Source organism: Ictidomys tridecemlineatus, chromosome 13 (assembly GCF_052094955.1).
Source record: "Ictidomys tridecemlineatus isolate mIctTri1 chromosome 13, mIctTri1.hap1, whole genome shotgun sequence".
Lineage (NCBI taxonomy): Eukaryota > Metazoa > Chordata > Mammalia > Rodentia > Sciuridae > Ictidomys > Ictidomys tridecemlineatus.
In genome coordinates this window covers 92559084-92579291 of record NC_135489.1, presented here as the reverse complement: position 1 = coordinate 92579291, position 20208 = coordinate 92559084, and the positions used below count along the sequence as shown (strand labels likewise).

The 20208-nt window shown below is 45.3% G+C and overlaps 1 protein-coding gene across 6 annotated transcripts in view; it reads left to right on the top strand.

Annotated features, from left to right (window-relative positions):
- Positions 1-608: 608 nt before the first annotated feature.
- Slc35d2 (solute carrier family 35 member D2) overlaps positions 609-20208 on the top strand; it is a 141627-nt gene continuing 122027 nt past the window's right edge. For 3 of the 6 annotated variants that reach the window (XM_078030552.1, XM_078030550.1, XM_078030549.1), the window contains exons 1-3: positions 609-769; positions 11888-11921; positions 14956-15042. In XM_078030552.1, the coding sequence (XP_077886678.1) occupies positions 624-769; positions 11888-11921; positions 14956-15042 (267 nt within the window). In that variant the 5' untranslated portion in view covers positions 609-623. Of the gene's footprint in view, positions 770-851; positions 1100-1182; positions 1621-8802; positions 8826-11887; positions 11922-14955; positions 15043-20208 lie in introns of those variants that run through there. The other 3 variants (XM_078030553.1, XM_078030554.1, XM_078030551.1) reach the window with 3 other exon arrangements.

Sequence of the window (20208 nt, the reverse complement as noted above, 5' to 3'; positions counted from 1 at the left end):
GGGAGGATTTCCTTAGTTAACTAGAGCCTCTGACGTGCAATCGCTTTCCTCTTGGGAAAGACACAGGCCCAGGTGGGGACAGAACCCACCACAGAGTGCGTGCGCAGGGGCAGGAAGTGCTGAGCCTTCATCTCCCTCCTCCCTTCTCCACCTGCCAAAGGCCCAAGTCGTACCCACGGACACCTGCCCACCAGGCACTGAAGCCTTGTTCCTGATGGCCCTGAACGGGAAACCGTGTCCCACGGCGAATGGAACGACATGTGACCAGCCTTCCGGGTGGCGTCCGTTTACGTGGGGTCCCAGAAAAGCCAGTGACCGCGCGGAATGGGCACGAAGTGGGGGCTTCCACGGCCCAGGCGGCGGGGGCCACGCCGTGAGCCGCCCGAGCGGGGCCGGGTCCCTCGGGAGCGCGCGAGTCACGCCCCACGGGGGCTGCAGGGGGCCCCGACGCCGGGCTCTCGGAGCGCTGTCCCCGCGCCGCCGGGCGCTCCGCGGGCGGGCGGGCGAGGCCGGGCGCCCGGCTGGGCCTGGCGGGCGGGACGCGCCGCGGCTCCTCCTGTTCCTGCCGCGCCCTCCCCGTGGCGCCGCCGCCGGGCGGGCGGGCCGAGCCGGGTCCGCGGGCCATGACGGCGGGCGGCCGGGCCGAGGGCGCGGAGCCCGACGCGGCGCGGCCGGCCTCGCGGGGCGCCCGGGTGCTGTCGGCGCTCTTCTACGGCGCCTGCTCCTTCCTCCTGGTGCTGGTCAACAAGGCGCTGCTGACCGCCTACGGGTGAGGCCGGCGGGTCCGCGAGGCGCCGCGGCGGGCGGGCGGGAGGGCGGGGGGACCCCGCGCAGGGACGGCCTTCTCCCGCCCGAGGTCGCCGCCCAGCGGAGGGGCCGCTCGCCGTCTCGGGACGGGCCCGCCCGGTGCTGCGGGAGCCCGGGAGCCCGGGAGCGGAGGCCCGCGCTGCCCCCAGCCGCGAGCAGGTCTGCGGGAGCCGGGAGACCCGTCCCTGTCCCCGTCCCCGTCCTGAGATGGGCGCCCGGTGCCGACCTCTCCTTCCCGCCAGCACGTTCCTGGAAACGGGAAACCGCAGAAGTCGGCGTGAAGTCGCCTTGGGTTAGTGTGAAGTCAACCCGCACGTCTGTGCTCCCCGAGCCCTCTGCGAGCACCGCGTCCCGAGCCCGGCTGGCGGCGGCCGCTGTCCCAAAGGGCTGTGGACTTAAACCTCGGACCAGGGCCAAGGTTAAAGACGTCCCGGGGCTTGGCACGGCTTGTCACAAGTGGAGTCTGTGAACTATCCTGTGCTTTGAGAATTTAAGGCTAAAAAAAAAATGCCTAAAGAGACCTAAGAGCCCCTTGGGCTTTCCTGTTTTAAAGTTGGGAAAACCAAGGCCCCTGAGCTCCCAGGTTGTGCCTCCAACAGATATTTACTGAGCAACATCTCAAAGTAAACAAGCAGCTTCGAGAATAACCAGGCGATTTCAGACGTGACCCCAGAGGCTGGTGCCGGGATGTCCCGAGCAGAGGGGGCAGCAAGTGCAGTGAGCAGAAGTGGCCATGAACTTGATCGGCTGCTGCGGGAGACAGGAGAAGGCCACCGAAGGCCACCGGGGCCAGGAGTGAGGGACTGCGGCCAGGTCTGTTGAGTAATGTTAGCGTGCACCTGCACCAGGCTCCGCGCCAGGCCCCCGAGGTGGAAGTGAACCTCAGGTGCAGGTGGCTAATCTCCCAGGGAGTTGAGATCCCACTGGACCCACAATGAACTGTACCTTTCTAAGATGTCAGGTGTGGCCAGGGTTCTGGAGAAGAAAATACTGCAGAAAGTCAGTTAGGGAGTGTGGGGGAATTTGTGGTTTTGAGTGTGCCTGGAGGCTTCCTAGGTAGGTGTGATGGATGAAATCATTGGCTGCGGGGGCTCCAGAGGTGACCTTTAGCCTAGACCTCAGTGGCGTGAGGGAGCCGCTCTGGGAGGTGGGGGAAGAACATCTGAGAGGGATGGTGTGGCAGGCAGTGTAGGGCGCTGCCTGTGCGAGATGGGAGGCCGGAGAGTGTCAAGCAGAGCAGTCTGCCACATTCACACCAGATACTGGGGGACCAGGGTGAAGAGGGAGATAGTGAGAGTTTTAATTTTAGTCTAAATACACGTGGGGGTGCCTTTAACCTTGGAATGACATGGTATGATTTGTGTGATAAAAAGGGTTACAAGCTGCAGGGGGTGATCCCCCGATCAGGGGAGGAGGCTGTTGCAGTGTCCTAGGTGAACGTCGGGGGGACAGCTGACTGGAGGGGAGGGATAGAGGTAGGGTACCTTTGGGTGACCCTGTGGCTGTCTTTTATTTTGGTGGTCTTGTGATACAGCCCTGGCCTCGTTGTAGATATTCTTTACCAGGCCTTGTGCTACTTAGCTTTCTGTCTCTGTGACAAGATACTTGAGACTACATAATTTGCGGGAGGAAAGATTTATTTTGGCTCCCAGTTTCAGTCCAGGGTCACCTGGCCATTGTTTCTGGGCCTGTGGTGAGCAGAGCATCATGGTGAGGAGCCTGTTGTGGACAAAGCTGCCCACCTCATGCTGACCAGGAAGCAGAGAGTTTCCTTTCCCCAAACCCATGGCATCTGACCCTGCAAATGGATGGATCCACGCATGGGTTCAGAGCCCTCCTGACCCACCAGGCACCTCTCAAAGGCCCCACCTCTGACCTCTGCTGCACTGGGGACTGGGCCTCCAACGCACGAGCTTCTGGGGAACATTTCAGATCCACATCCCAACAGGCTGTGTGCTGCAGGTTGCTCCCTGGTGTCCACAGAAAACACCAACCCAGCCTCAAGGAAATCGAAACCTAAACCTAGATCACTTCACACACAGAGTGCAAGCTAAGGAAGGAAAAAAGAAATCTCCACACCTACAAGATTAAAACAAGAGAATGTTGTTGACAGGCTTCATTGAGAGTGGTCAGGACTTAGTCAAAGGAAGGCTGGGAATAAGTCCCCACTGTGTCCTGGCCTGAGTGGGTGCTGACTGGCCAAGGGGTTAGTGCTTCTAGAAACACAGTCCTCTTATGGGAAGGAGGGGCCTGTAAACCCTGGTCAACGCTTTGAAGGTGCAGGACAACATTCCACCAGAAAGAACTGGGATGAGACATTCATGCTGCAGCCTTTTCACACTTTGAAACATTGAGAGCCAGGGCTGGGACCCTTGCTCAGGGGTGGAGCATTTGCCCAGCATCGCTAAGACCGCAGGTTCCATTCCCAGCACTACAAAAAAATAAGCAAATAGAGTTTTTGCCCCAGGAAGGCGAGAGCCCTTGTAACCTTTGTAAGTCAACATTTTTCACATTTCTGTAATGCAATATGTTATGCAGTGGGAGAGCTCTGTTCAAACAACATAGTTCTCTTCTTTCAAAACGCGCGGGACACATGTTTTTGAGGGGAGGAAGGTTGCGGTGATTTGTTTCAACAGTAAATGGTGGGAATCTGATCCGAGCATATGAGCTATTTGAGGAGAGAATCTTGTGTGGAGGACAGAAGGAAGGACCTTTTGCTAGTTCCCTCATTCACAGGGTCATGGGAATGTAGTTTCAGGGACCCCCCCCCCTTCATTTTGGGCAGATAGATTCCGATTAGGGTACAGAACTGATGGGTGTCCCTAGTTATTAGTTTTAGTTCATTGTCACGCTAGATTTACCTGGCTGGAAAAAGTGGCTTTGGCAGGATGTGAACTGTGAGACCTGATGGGACTGGAGAAAAAGCAAGGTCACCTGAGAGTCGGTGGCCAGTGGTTATGCTCATGCTTCTTTGGTATCAGGTTCTTGAGGATCACGCAGGTGGTTTATAATTGCAGTTGTGTTTTTTTTTCCTCTATTTTTTAACGCTATTGTCTGTGCCATGAGAGAATTCACTCATGATACTTACTAAAAAATATGGAACTTAATTGTACTCAGTCTGTTAGGTATGTGTCCCCCAGCAGCTCATGTGTGAGACCTTGCAAGAAGGTTTAGAAGCGAGATAGCTGGGTTACGAGTCCTTACCCCACCATGAATTCATCTGAGTGGTACACTGGGTGGTACTTGTAGGCAGGTAGGGGGTGGCTGGAGGAAGTAGGGCCCTGGGGGCTTGCCTTTGGGGTATATATTTTGTCAAATTGCTGAGCAGAGCTCTCTCTGCTTCCAGGTGCCATGTTCCTCCTCCACACTCTTCCGCCATGATGTTCTGCTCCTGAGGAATGGAGTTGGCCATCAGTGGACTGAGACCTCTGAAACCACCAGCCCCCCCGATAGATAAACTTTTCTTCTTCTAAAATTGTTCTTATTAGGCCTTTTAGTCACAGCAGTGGAAAAGCTGACTGAAACACAGTCTAACAAATATTTGCTCAGTATTTGCTGTGTTTACTTCATGATTCACCGCCGGGTTTTGATCCCCTTTAACACAGTGGCTTCCAAACCCGTTTGGGTGCCTGAATCACTTGGAGAGGTTTTTATAAAAGTTATTGAATGGGAGTCTCCAGCTGTGGGAATTTACAGGGCTATGTTAAAAAGCAAAAACCAACACCTGATTTTCTCCTAATTGGGTAAAAACCTGGTTCTTTCCTGGAGACGCTGCCCACTCCTGCCCACCCAGGAGAAGCTGGATCTCTGACACCCAGAGGGGGAGCCGCCATTGGAGGTGGATCCTCTTGGCTCCCCATGGCTCATGGTCTGTTGAGACTGGATTGTCCACTGCCTTTCGTCCCCTCTGTGATGGCTCCTGAGAGCCTTCTGGTGACCCATCCCGGAGTCTTCTTGCTCTCCACCTGGACCCTGGTCAGCCTTCCCCAGACTTCAGCATCCAGGTGCTGACCCATTCTGGCCTCATCCCCAGCACTCCCCGCAGCTGCTCCCAGAACCCTGCCTTCTCCAGGTCATCTGCTGCAGGTGTCCCCTCCCGACCCTGCTATGCCGCCTCCTGCCTCGTTTCTTGCCCTGTCTGTCTCTCCTGGTGTCACTTCTCTGGTCCCTCTGGGAACTGCTCTTGGAGGGGCGAGGGAGCCTCCCTTCTCTCTGTCCGTGGATGTCCTTGTCACCTACCCTCCTCCTTTAATGCTGGAGTGGCTCCGAGTGTCCTGGGTGGAAAGCCACCTCTGTGTTGGCGGGTTCCACTTTAGATTGTGACCACAGCCCTCGACGGGACGTCCTGATGACCTGCAGCTTGCTTTTCTTGTCTTAGAATGACTCTCTTGTGCATCCTGATTCACGTGGAAACCACCACGCGCCTCCCCTCCTCCCTTCTCCTCTGACACTTCATTGAGAAAATGGAAACTGGCAGATGAGACCCCTCCGTCTCCTTCCTGCTGAAGTGTGGCCTTGTCTTCCTGTGGGGGGAAGGTCGAGCCCCCTCCTCCACTCCTCCCTTTCTCCTCTGTGCTGGTGGCTCCCTTCTACCAGTGGAGAACGATGCTCCTCGCACACCCATCCCTCGACCCCACGCCTGCCCCGGGTCTCCCGGCCTTTCAGAGTCCACTCTGTCTCCACTTCATCCACTCCTACACGAATTCAGTTCAGAACTTCGAGAGAGCTGGACGCAGTGGTATGTGTCCGTGACCCCAACAGGGCAGAGGCAGATAATAATGATCCATATTCCTACCATCTGGAATAAATATATTGAAATATCTTTCTTCTTCTTTTTTTTTTTTTTTTTAAGGAGAGCCATTCTGGGCCTGGGGAGTGTAGCTCAGTGGTAGAGCACTTCCCTAGCATGTTGAAGGTCCTGGGTTCCATCTCTGTATTGAAGGACAAAAGAGTCATTCTGTTGTCATCTTTGTAAGAAATTAAAAGAAATATTAAGTTGAAATTTTAAAAATTTATTATGATTAATATTAGGCAATAATTTCAGACATCTTTTTAAATGGATGAATGTACCTATAGATACAGAGATGGAGACGGGGACATTAGATTGCGTGTGTGTGTGTGTGTGTGTGTGTGTGTGTGTGTGTGTGTGTGTGGTGTCTGGTGATGGAACCCCAGTCCTCTTGCATGCTAGGCAAGCACTATACTGCTGACCTGTAGCCCCAGCCCTTGAATTTCTTTTGATAAGAATGGATCTATGCTATAGATGTTACTTGTTTGCTCATTTATTTCTAAATTGTTTTCTTTAATCCAAAAAAGAATCGGAAAAAATCAGGCTTTATTTAATTATTTAGCTGTTTGTAGGATGACCAGGTCTTTGCCTTTTGATATGAGAAGTTTCAAGCATACGGAGACATAGAAAGCAAAGTACAATGGACTCCCGCATGCATGGCCCTAGAGCAAAGTACTCCCTCCCCCGAGACCACTGAAGGCAGGTTGCAGGCCTGGGGATGTGAACTGTCCTCTCCCCTACCCGTGGACGCTCTACACTGTACCATTTTCACAAATACAACACTGTCCTAAAATAATCTAACACCTCATCTATAATCATCCTGTTTGTCTCCAGATGTTTCGTTGGCTTTCTTTTTTGGGGGTGGGTACCAGGGATTGAACTCAGGGGCTCTTGACCACTGAGCCACATCCCCAGCCGTATTTTGTATTATGTTTAGAGACAGGGTCTCACTGAATTACTAAGCACCTCGCCATTGCTGAGGCTGGTTTTGAACTTGCGAAACTCCTGCCTCAGCCTCTCAAGCCGCTGGGATATCAGGCATGCACCACTGTACCCAGCTTGTTTTCATGGATTTTTAAAAACCACTTGAAACAAAAGGCTTATGCAAAGCATGTAGTTATGTCTTCTCAGTTTATTTTAATCTGAAAAGGTCTCCAATACCACCTCAATTTTCATATGGCCTTGGAAAAAAATCAGGTCAGTTGTTTGGTAAAATATCTCACATTATGGAACATGAATTATGTTTCGAAGTCTTGGTCCACTTACTTTTCTTTGATCCTTTGAAAGTTAAGTTGGAGGCTTGATTTCATTCCATGCAAACATTTGTGGCAGGGGGACTTCAGATCACATCCTATCAGAGATCGGCCCACCACTGTTCATGTGGGTTGTATTTGAAGGGTTATCTCAGTCGGGGATCTCAAGTGGACTTGTGAAACTTTCTTTTCTTTTCCATCTTTTTTTAGAGGAAGAAAAGTTTATTTTGGCTCCTGGTTTCAGAGATTTAGTCTGTGGTTGGTCAAGTCCGTACCTCTGGGCCCAAAGTGATGAAGAATGTCCCAGCAGAAGGGCATAGTGAAGGAAAGCAGCTCAGGACATAGCAATGGAAAGCAGAGAGAGAGAGAGAGAGAGAGAGAGAGAGAGAGAGAGAGAGAGAGAGCGCCCTAGGGCACGCCCCCAGTGACCTACCTCCTCTACTCACTTCCCACTTGCCTACAGGTGCCACCCAGTTAATCCATATCAATGCATTAGTCCATTGATTAGGTTACAACTCACAATCCAACCGTTCTACCTCTGAACAATTCTTGCATTGCCTCACACAGAAGCTTTTGGGGATACCTCATACCTAAGTCGAAATATTCTGTCCTAGCCCCCAAAGGCATATGCCAATCTCACCATTCAAAATATATTTAATCCATTTCCAAGAATCCCTATAGTCTTAAGAGTTCCAGCATTACCTAAAAGTCTAAGTCCAAAATCTCCTTGAGGCTCAAGGCTCAGTATGAGCCCCTCTAAAAATCAAAAGCAAGTTACATATATCCAATATGTGACAGAGTAAAAGTTTCCACTCCAATAAGGGAGCAATAAGGGCACAGAGAGGAAGGATAGAACCAAAACAAGACCCAACGCCTCCCCAGGCAGACACGTCCATGTCCGGTGTCTGGGGCACCTGGCACCATGATATTCTATCCCAAGGACTTGTGTAGTTCTGCCCCATGGCTTTGCTGGTCGCAGCCTGCATGGCCTCTCTTGGCTCGTTTCTGCTCCATTCCTTCAGCTTTTCTCAGCAGACATGCTGACGTGCCACGTTCCAGGCATCTCTTGATCTCGGGGGTCTCCACTGTGACTTTGACTTCCTCTTACTTCTTCAAGCATTGCTTGCTCAGGGGCGGCCTGAAGGGCCCTGACTGCCCTGCACTTTGCCTGGACTGATCTCTACCTTCGGCATCTTGCAATCCTGCAGAACCAGCACCACATGGTTGATGCGAAGGTCTGCTACCATCTCAAGAGGTAGTCAAGTCTCCTGGGACCATGGCTATAGATAGCAGCCTGTGTGCAAGCAGGTTCCCCAGTGGTCTCTTCTCAATGGAATTTTTACTTTTACACTCCTGAGCCTGACATGCGTGTGATCTTGTCCATTCTTGAGATGCCCTCAAGCCACTTTTCCTATTATCTCTGGATAAAGTATTTAGTATCTCCCTAGTGGCTGTAATGTCTTTAACAACTGCAACTTCCCTAGCCCCAGATTTACTCTCACTTTTCTGGATAAACTGCAAGTTTTTCAAATCTTTCTGTTCTGCTTTCTGCTCTTAATTATTATCACAGTAAACTCATCTAAAAACTGCCAACACTATCCAGGCCACTTCCTGACTGCTGTGCTGCCTTGAAATTTCTTCCACCAGATTAAGTAGTCTGTCACCTTTAAATTCAGCCTCACAGAAAGTCTCAGTGCATGGGAAAAATGTTGACAATTTTTTTTTTGCCTGAATATGACATGAATGACCCCTAGTCCAATTTCCAATAGAATCTTTCTCTTCTGAAATCTCATGAGCTCAGTCATTACTGTCCACAACCCTATCAACACTTTGGTCTTTTGAGTTTACACCAGAATTGCCCATTTTTAAACTCCACTTACAACAATCTAAAACTTTTCCAGCTTGCATCTCTCAACTTTTCAAAATTGCTCTCACAAATTCCAAAAAGCTTCAAAAGCTCTGAACCATATGATCAGGTGAGTCACAGCAACTACCCTACTTCTCCATACCAATTTCCATTTTAATCATTTGTTGCTATTGTTGTTGTTGTGACCAAAAGACTTGCCAAGAACAAACTAGTTTATTTGGGGCTCCTAGTTTTAAAGGTCTCAGTCTGTAAATGGCTGACTCCATTGTTCTGGGCTTGAGATGAGGCAGAATATCATGATGGAAGGAAATGACAGAGGAAAGGATCTCAGGACATGGCCCCCAGGAGAGAGCTCATGTGTGAAATTTTACTTTAACTGCATTCAATGGAGAAATGAGAAATTGCAGTTCAATTCAAAGAACTGTTGATTTTCAAATATTTTTATCCCTCAATGTTTGTAGGGGATTGCTTCAGGACTCCCAAGCATACCTTATTCCCAGATGCTCAGGTCCTTACATAGAATGTGGCAGTATACTTTAAATCACCTCTAGATTACTTAGAATATCTAATACAATGTACATGCTGTGTAAATAGTTGTTACACTGTATCATTTAGGGAATAATGACAAGGAAAACAGTTTGTGCATATTTAGTGCAGATTCATTTTTTTTTCCTGAAAATATTTCATCCACAAAATATTTGATGGGGAAATCACAGGTATGGATTGTTGAGCACGCTTTCCCAGATTTTCTGAAATTCCTTGTGTTTTTAGACATGAAGATTCAATACGTATTTTTCCCTTCATGATAAGAAGACTAACTTCTCATTTACCTTTGAATTATCTTCTCTTTTACTGAGTTCTTTGCACCAGGCCCAGCAATTAGCCCTGGCTGGCCGTGTCTGCCTGTCTCCCCTGCCTGCTAACTTTGCAGAGTGTGTTTTTTTCCTGGGCCTGCACTGTGACCCTGCAGGAGCTGGCCGTTGTTTCCAGCAGTGGCTGTCGGGTTCCTGGTGTTGTGTAGGTGTTTCTTCACGTGGCAGTCTGGCTGATTGGTCCTTACCTGGATTCCTGAGGTCTCAGTGCCCTCTTTTCATCTTCTTTGGCTGTTTTATGTTTCAGGGTTGCGCTCTTGCTTACTTATTCTTACTAAGGGGCCTATAGCCTGGGGGGACTAGGAAGCGTCCTCATCCCCAGGTTGAGTTTTGTCCTAGCTGGACTCTTTGTCCATCTTCTCAGTTTTGTTGTTTTTACTGTTTTACCACCTGCTACCCTTGCTCTGTGCTGCAGGCTTGTCCTCTGGGATGCTAGGAAGTGTGCTGGAGGATGTTCCTGGGACACAGGCACAGGCAGAGGGAGAAGTTGGGTGGTGGCCTAGTCACAGGAAGGCCTGATCTCAGGGGCTCTGCACTGGGATGGCTCTGCAGGGTTGTCTGGAATTGGGGTGAGGCCCCAGCCTTTGGATCCCTGCATAGACTGTGAAAGAACAATCAAGTCTTGCCATCAGAGAAAATGCCTGTTTATTGAGGAACAGCTCTGCAAATTTATAGAGCAGGGGGTGGTCTGACAGTTGGCATGGGGTGCTTTTTGATTGGTGGGTAAGGATCAGGTGAGCCAGCAGGGCTAGTCTGATTGGTAGGTAAGGATCATGTGAGCCAGTAGGGCTAGTCTGATTGGTGGGTAAGGATCAGGTGAGCCAGCAGGGCTAGTCTGATTGGTAGGTAAGGATCATGTGAGCCAGTAGGGCTAGTCTGATTGGTGGGTAAGGATCAGGTGAGCCAGCAGGGCTAGTCTGATTGGTAGGTAAGGATCATGTGAGCCAGTAGGGCTAGTCTGATTGGTAGGTAAGGATCATGTGAGCCAGTAGGGCTAGTCTGATTGTGGGTAAGGATCAGGTGAGCCAGCAGGGCTAGTCTGATTGGTGGGTAAGGATCAGGTGAGCCAGCAGGGCTAGTCTGATTGGTGGGTAAGGATCAGGTGAGCCAGCAGGGCTAGTCTGATTGTGGGTAAGGATCAGGTGAGCCAGCAGGGCTAGTCTGATTGGTGGGTAAGGATCATGTGAGCAGCAGGGCTCACCATTGGACGGCAGGATCATGTGAGCCAGCAGGGCTCACCATTGAATGGCTCTTCTTGGATGGGGAAGTTAGTCTTTGGAGCTGGGGTGACTCCCAACAGACTGGCCGTTGGAACACAGGTCGCTTGGGGGTGGGAGGGGTGGGGTGCTTTTGACAGGAGCTTTCTTCACCATCCAAGGAATGAGTGCTTCTGTCTGGAAGGGGATCCAGGTGGCACTACCAGCTTCTGCTGGGGTTCACTTTATTCTCACAGTGGTTCTGTTCAGCCATTCCTTCCATTTTCTCTGATGGGGTAGATGGGTGCGCTGCTCTTTTCTGACCCTGCCTGATTCAGGTGTGTTTTCTCTTTGAACAGATTGAGGATCAAGTGTTTTGGGGAGATCTTAGCTTTCTTAGTGCTCTGAGAGAATGTCTGGGAGCCAGAGAAAGTGGATGGGCCAGTTCAGGAGTGAGCTGCCCTTTAAGTATGGAGTGAGGTAGGGACCAGGCTGAACCCCAAAATGTCACACGATCTCATTTATTATAAATGAATCCTGACAGCTAGTGGAGTCACACCTACAACTTTGTTCTTTTTCAAGATGGAAAAAGATTGTCTTTGCTGTTTGCCTGTCTATTCAGTTTCAGGATCAACCTGTCAGTTTTCTGTTGGTGTTTTGACTGAGGTTGCATTGATTCTATAGACCAGTTGGTAGGTAACGGACCTCACTATGATGTTGAGTTTCCAACCTGTGGCCTTTACTTAGATCTTTAGTTTTTTTAAAAAATATCATCTTAATGCTTCTCTCTGTAGAGGTCTTCTTGTAGTCAGTGTCCTTTCTAAAGTTATTTTTATTAATTTGAATAATTTATCATCAGACTATTCTAGATTTTCTACATAAACAGTAATATTGGCCATTTTATATACAAGGGTAAAAGAAAGTTTCCAAGTTGAACACTGATCAGTTAATAAATGAAAGAAAAATGAACAAATGAGAAGTGAGTAAATCTGGTATTGTTTCCATTGTCTAAGCTTTTTTAGTAATTCTTGTCACTATGTTTTCTATATTGTCTCCCCTTTTTTCTGATGCTAAACTGATTTATTATTCTGTGTTTCTTGTAGTTTCCCATCACCAATTGTTCTTGGAATTGGTCAGGTAAGTGAAAAAAATAAATCGGCCTCTTAACAGGTCATTGGTGTACATGATGATATTTTAAGTGCTTTTGCTTAAGATTATGGTTTAACAATTTATATAGCTGGTGTGAGACTAGAGGATCATGGGATTATTGGTGAGACTACATGAAATATTGACACAAATTTTCTTTTTTTCCCCTACAGCATTGGTTCTTATATATGTGGTCCCTGCATCAGTGTCATGTAGGAAACTTTAAAAGAAAATCCTTTTTTTTTTTGTACCAGGGTTTGAACCCAGGGGGACATAACCACTGAGCTACATCCCCAGCCCCCCCCTTTTTTTTTTGAGAGAGAGAGAGAGAGAGAGAGAGAGAGAGAGAGAGAGAGAGAGAGAGAGAATTGTTTTTTAATATTTATTTTTTTTTTAGTTTTCAGGGGACACAACATCTTTGTTTGTACGTGGTGCTAAGGATCGAACCCGGGCCGCATGCGTGCTAGGCGAGCATGCTACCGCTTGAGCCACATCCCCAGCCACCCCAGCCCTTTTTATATTTTATTTTGAAACACGGTCTTGGTAGTTGCTTAAGGCCTTCCCAAGTCGCCTAGGGCCTTGCTAAGTTGCTGAGGCAGGCTTTGCACTTTGGATCCTCCTGTCTCAGCCTCCCAAGCTGCATGTCTGGCAGGAATTTTTTTTAAAATATAAATTATTAGCATCCATTAATTGTACCAACTTATGGGATTCACTAGAATTTTTTGTATATGCATATATCATGCATTGATCATTTTATTTATTCTACAATTAGGAATAATTGTATTTGTGGGAAAAGCAACTCCTGATTTTAAGTTCATAATTGGATTTGATTACTCTAAAGCAGGGGCTGGAAGACTCCAGGCCTCCAAGATCTGGTGGGTGTCAAATGAGAGTGGTCTGGGGCCCAGGATGGACAGGGGCAATACTCGTCCAGCCTGTAATGGGCACGGGATACCAGGTGGAGTCGCTTTTGGGGGTTGGGGGGAGGGGAAATGTGGTGGGGCCACCATAACCTATTCTCAGACTTTTGGGGTTTTTTTAAGAGAAAGAAGGAATTTGAATTTTTACATCACATCTCCAAACTCACAAATGCTGGCAGTGGATTCAAATTTTTATTAACTATGGGCCAAACAAAACACATTTACAATTTTCTTCCTCCAGTGTGTGATTTTTCCTCTCAAGTGCCAGCATGGCCTTTGATGAGCTTTCAAACTAGTCTGTTTGGTTCTTTTTAAAATTCCCCATTAACGTGACTTTGTGGCCTGTAACTATTTTGGCCATGTTTTCAGTAGAGAAGCAACAACAGGCAACAAAGATTGATTGTTTGTTTTGATTTTGCTTGAATTTAAAGGGGGAAAAATCCTTAAAATTATGGAAGTTATATTTGTTAATTAAATTTTTGATTGTGAATCAGGAAAGCCCGTCACTTATGTGAATAAACATTATTCCAGTTAAACGTCTTGCTGATTAGTAACCGTGCAGCACAATTTTAGGGATGAAAATTATCATAAGAAAATGATATATTTCCTTACAGCCAAAAACATTTGACTAAAATATAAGTTGTAGAAAAAAAACACTTTAAAAAAAGATCAGTGAGTATGTAGTAGAGCCTTGGATAATCCCCAAATTAAAAAAAAAATCCAATGTTTTTTAGCCCATTGGTTTATGCTCAAGTATATATGCCTTTCTGACTTGTAGCTTGTTATGGGAAGAGACCATTAGACCTGGGGGAAAAAAAACACGTGTGTGGGCCTGAGGGTGCACGCCCGTAATCCCAGCTTTTGGGGAGGCTGTCGTCAGAGGATTACAAGTTAGAGGCCAGCTGGGGCAATTTAGCAAGATCCCATCTCAAATGAAAAATAAGAAGGGCTGGGATGGAGCTCCGCAGGCTCAGGGCCCTGGTTCAACCTCCAGGACTACCACCAGAAAAAAGTCCGAGTTGCATATTCAACTGTTAATTTCTTCAAGAAACATGAAGTGAAACAAAAATATGAAGACTAATTATAATTCAGGGTGTGTGCGAGTTACAGAAATCTATGAAAGTATTATTTGTAAACTTCTTAGGATCAAGATTTTGGGGCTGGGGTTGTGTCTCAGTGGCAGAGCGCTTGCCTTGCACATGTGAGGCCCTGGGTTCGATCCTCGGGACCACCTAAATATAAATAAATAAAATAAAGGTATGTTTCCATCTACAACAACAAAAAATTTAAAAAACCCCTTTGAATTATAGTCATGTTGAAGCATTTCTTAAATTTTTGCAACCTAATATAAAGAAAATGAAATAAATTTTAAAATTTGCATAGAAAAATGATAATGAAAGTTTTATAAATTTTTTTCTTTTATCTCAAAATAACAATATGGAAGGTTTACAATTACATGTGTTCCATATTTACAGGATGTGAATGAGATATTTTTGCCATGCCAGCTAGCCTGAGGAGAAAAAGAAACCCACTAAAATTTTTTTTCTGTTCATTTGTTCTAAGTTTTTCTTCTGTTAGAGAAAAAAATAGGACTTTTAAAAAAAGTGTGTTTATGTGTGTAACTCTCCTAAAAATTTTTTTTCCTCTCTCCCCTGAACTGGCCTGTACTGGGGGAAGGTGCATGTGCATACATATGGGAAATGTGGTCCAGGATCAATGTGTGGCCTCCCCAACTGTGGTCAGTGTCAGGGACAACATACCCTTTCTCCACTGTCACTGTTCCTGGATCTCTGAGAGAATGTGTGTGTGTGTGTGTGTGTGTGTGTGTGTGTGTGTGTGTGTGTGAGAGAGAGAGAGAGAGAGAGAGAGAGAGAGAGAGAGAGAGAGACGACTCCATGTGGGACATTTTGCTGTAGTCTGGTGGAATCTGTCTAGTAGCAAGACAAGCAGTTTTAGCATTCTGTGAAATGGTTATTTATTTACTTATTCTTCCTGGAACCTGGAGAGTGAGTTTTTTGTGGGTTTTTTTTGTGTGTGTTTTCTTCTGATAATGTCATTGTACCTCTTTCCAAGAGTTCTGCTAAAGTTTCTCTTCTTTCCTTTAGATGGCAGCCACCATCATGATACTGTATGTGTCCAAGCTCAATAAAATAATTCATTTCCCTGATTTTGACAAGAAAATTCCTGTAAAGGTAGGTGATGGAAGCAGTAATGAAAGATGAGAAAATAATTTAGAATTATAAATTGACCTGAGAGAGCAGCCTGGTTCTATGCACCCTGTTTAGACCAGGTGGAAAGGTCTTAATAAAGATACGGTGCTTCAGTTGTCCATTTAGGTAATGCAGTAACGGTTAAAGTATGTGTTTAGCACCTAACATTAATACTATGTGTCTTCCGAAACGACCAAATTCTAAACCAGGAATTGGCAAACTGTTTTGGTTATGGGCTGGATCATTTCTATTGCAACTGCAGGCAGCTCTAGGTGATATGCAAATGAGTCGGTGCAGTGGTGTTCCAATAAAACTTTATTTATACATACAAGAGGCTGGACTTGGCCCTTGGTTCTAGTCTACTGTTCCCTGTTCTCAGTTGTAGACCCTGTTGATAGAAACTGTGAGTGGAATGGAGAATACAGCTGGATAAATGTTGAAAAAAAAAAAAAAGGAGATTTTTTTTTCCATGTGGAATTAGAATCATGAGGTCCACCATTTCTTCTGGGATTATGAAATAAACACACTTTAATTGAACAGTTGCAGAGTGCCAGACAATAGGTGGGCATTTAGTTCCACAGGCAATTAATTCCATATGTCAGGTGACATTAAATGATGATGACGGCATTTGGCTTTGAGGAGATATATCAGATAGCAGTCCCTTGAGGGTGGATGGCATGTGGTTAGTTTACTCCTGTGTCTCTAAGGTCTGAGACAAGCCAGCATCTTTGGTACCGGGTTAGTCACCAGATAGCACATGATTATGACAGCGGTGATCAGGGGTTTCTGCAAAAGGAGAAAAATAAAATGTTAAGGCACAGGATATAGATCAGCCTAACCAGCATGAATGAAACTAGAGTGTCGTTGGCTTGCTTGTACTTATTCTATGATGCAGTATAAAGCTTAAACATTTTCAGAATTAAAAGTTGTTTTCATACATGTACTATACATAGAGAATAAGTCATCATGCTTGAATAGATAATTGAGTGAATAATTACCCTTGAGAATGATTACTTAGCTCATGAAGTGGAACTGCAAATTACCCACTATTCTGAATGTTATAAGTAATAACTGTGTGAGTGTGTGAGTGTGTGTGTGTGCATGTGTGCGTGTGTGCGTGTGTTGTTAGGGAGGGAGCCAGGGCCTTTAGCATGCCACGCAAAAGCTTACCACTGAGACACATCCCCAGGCACATAATAACTTGCTTTCTTTGTAAAATTTTATACATTCCCTAAATCCTATAGTCTAATTTTACCTGTTTTTGCCCTTTATGTAAAGGGAATCAAACTCTCTATATTTTTTAGTGTCTTACTTTTTTTCACTTGATATTGTGATTAGATTTATCCATGCTGTATCTTTTATTTTCATTTACTTATCTTTTCTATTGTTTGTGATAATTTGAGCTATTTCCAGTTTAGGGGGCTAAGAAAAACAAAAAGTACTTCTCTGAACATGCTTCGGGTCGAAACTCAGTGAACATGTGTTAGTCAGCTAATGCTACTAAAACAAAATGCCACAGACTGGGTGGCTTAAACAGCAGAAATGTATTTTCTCACCAGGAAATCCAAGAAGATGATGCTGGCAGGGTTAATTTCTGGTTCAGTCTCACTTTTTAGCTTGCAGAGAGCTGCCTTCTCTCTCAGCCTTATGTGGCCTTTCCTCTGTGTGTGTGTGCCCACGGTTGCTGTCTATTCATTTGTTATTAGGACACCAGTCCTATTGGATAAAAGCCCCACCCATATGACCTTGATCATCTCTTTCATGGCCCTATTTCCACTACTGTCACTTTGGAGGGGACAGAAGGTTCTGGTCATAAGAGCACGTATGCACCAGTTTCTCTGTGTGTACATCAAGGAGTGCAATTGCTGGCTCCTCCTGGTGTCTTTAAATTTGGCCGATGGGGTCAGACTGCTTTCCAGAGAGGCACCAGCTCACACCCTGATGAGCAGGCATAGGCGTCCCTGTTGCCAATCTTTGGTTTGCCAGTTGTTTTAGATTTTGCTGATCTGGTAGGATTTAATTTGCATGTCCCTGTTCTCTGAGGAGGCTGAGCACCTTTTCATTGTTCAGTGGCCACTGAGTGTCCTCTTTGGTGAAGGGCTCTGCAAGACTTTTGTCCATTTTCCTCTTGAGCTTGTTTTTTTCTGATTGGTGTATGTGTTTCAAAAAATATTGAGGAGAATTCTCTTAGTTGTGTACGATACTCTAGGATGCATTTTTCCTCTCTGTGCCTTGTATTTTTATTGTGTTAATCATGCATCTTAATGAAGAGGAGTTGTTAATTTTAATGCTGTTCAGTTTTATCAGTCTTTTTGATTAATCATTAATTTTCTTACTTAGGAAATCCTTCCCTACCCTCATCAGAATCACAAGGTTCTTTTTTGTTTGTTTGTTTGTTTGTTTTGATTTAGATAAGAGGCATGTGGTTTTTCAGAGTTAGGTTTTTAATGCGTTTGGGACTGGTTTTTGCATATGGTGTGAGGTGAAGGTCCAGTTCCATCCCCCACCTGTGGATACTCAGTTGTCACAGATTATTGAAGAATGTGCCCTCTCTGTTGTGTCATTTGTATCACAGCACCATTGATCACATGGGAATGGGTCTGTTTCTGGACCGCCTTTGCTCTTTCCGTTGTCTGTGTTTTCTGCACCATCATCACACTTTCTTAATTACTGTAGCTTTTGGAAAGTGTTGATATCCAGGAGAGCAAGGCTTCCCGTCCTGTGCTTGGCCCTTTGCATTTCTAGATGATATAGGAAACACACACATCTTTAAAAATATGTTATTTGGCAAGTTAGAGGTACATACTATATAATAACTTTTCTATACTGTTTTGGAATTGAAAAATGTGGAATATTAATCATGATTTATTGTAGCTTCCTTTGGGTTTTTATGTAAACAACAAAAATTACAGTTTTATTTCAACCTTCTAATTTTCATTTCTTTTACTTGCTTTACTATATAGTATTTGTTAATAGGAATGGTAACAATGGGCTTCTTTGATCTCAAAGGGAAAGCTTTTACTAGTTCATCAATAAGTGGGGTTTTTGGTAGATACTTTCCACTTATTTTGACTTTATAACTTAGTGACTCAAACAATAGTCATTGTATTATCTCTCCTAGTAATTAAAGAGTTTCATAAAGGCTCAATTGGGCAGTTCTGGTTTAGGGCTCCCATATAGTTGTAGACAGACAGTGGCTAGAACTGAATTAATTAAGGAATTGGTTAGTGCAGCTGGAGGCTGATCATTCAATCTCTCTTACTGTTATCTCCTAGTTTCACCTTATGGTCACCAGTGTAGGCTAGTTGGGCTTCCTTACAAGATGGTGGGCAAGGGGTTAAGAATGTTTATCTGGAGGCCACAGGCTTTAAGGGTGACAGTTCTGGCAAGCAAGACCCCAACTGCATTGCCTTTTATGATCTGTTCTCATAGGTCACATATCATCTGTATTAGTCATAACAGTTACACCCAAATTTAAGAAGGGACATAAGCTCTACCTCTGGATGGAAGGGATTCCATTGCAACTATAAATCAATTTGAGCAGGATTGACATCTTTAAAGTATTGAATCTGGCTCACATTTTGAAGGGAAGAGAGGGGACATGGGGATAAAAAATATGGTGGGATGATATGGACATCATTACCCTAAGTACATTTATGAAGACCCGAATGGTGTGACTCTACTTCATATACAACCAGAGATATGAAAAATTATGCTCTCTATATAATATGAATTGTAAGTATTCTGCTGTCATATATAACAAATTAGAATAAAAAAAGAAAGTTCTGTCAAAAGCTTTCAACTATTAAAAATGTAATTATTTTTATATGAGAAAAAAAAAGAAGAGCACATGGGATGGGAGAGACTGTCCTGTCACCTGTGAGAGTGTGGACTTGACTTTTTTCTTGGCTTTTCTGTCAGGGTTTTTAGAGTTGTTTTCATTTTTTTAAAAATTTTGAGTCTATATCACTAGCTGCTTAAAATTTTAAATTGGTAAATCTTACCTATGAAGTGGGTAGAACTTTTCTGTTCCTGCTCTTTTTGTGTAGTTACCTTAGAATTTCCAATATATATATATTTTTTTAATTTTTTTTTTTTAAAAGAGAGTGAGAGGGGGGAGATAGAGACAGAGAAATTTTTTTTTTAATATTTATTTTTTAGTTCTCGGCGGACACAACATCTTTGTTGGTATGTGGTGCTGAGGATCGAACCCGGGCCGCACGCATGCCAGGCGAGCGCGCCACCGCTTGAGCCACATCCCCAGCCCTCCAATATATTTTTATCTCCTCTTTTTAAAAAAATAAATATTTATATCTACCCATATATTTACTGCTTCCTTTTCTATTCTTTGTGCATCTCACACTTTGCTTTTTCTTTATGGTAGTGATGATCTGCTCCTGTGGATTACCATGGTTTTCATTGGTCTGTGGTTAAGTTTGGCCTGACGCTGCTTCTGTATATACTTTAAGTTTGGCCTAAAGATTTGTATATAGTGACCTATAAACTAACTTGGTGTGTAAGTGGACTGTAACCTCTCTTGTAATAAGGAGCTGAGTCTCAGCCAATTACAAGTGGACAAAGGTTCAGAGCATCCAAATAGGACAGCTGGGAGCTGTAACCAGTTGAACTGTAACCAAGTGGCCCGTCGCTGGGCCTCACTTCCATCTTCCACGTGGGGCCTGCGCCACGGTGGGGCCCGGCATTCTGAACCGTCTTTGGTCTGGATGGCTTCGCAATTCTAAAATTGAAATAAAGCCAATTAAGAGCTACAAAGCTAGATTTGTTGTAATTCTTTTAACATCTGGAGAAGTCCAAATTTCACCTTTGGTTTTGAAAGAGGAAGAATTCCAGCATGGCTCGACAGTGGAGATAGAATTCTGCCGCCCTCTGGCTGACCTTGTGTCTCTGGGCTCTGTTTTTCCTTTCATCTTTGGCCAAGGGGTTCCTGTCTGTCTTTCCAGCTCTTTTATGAAGATTTTAAATTATTTAATCTAGCATTATAAAAAAAAATCGTTCTCAGCCAGGAATTTTAGTATAAATAATCTAACTTACTGTTACCAGAACCTAGAAGTCAGTACTGTTTTTATTTCGAATTATAAATGGAAATGAGATTCACGGGTCCTTTTCGATACCCAGATCCTCTAGGTT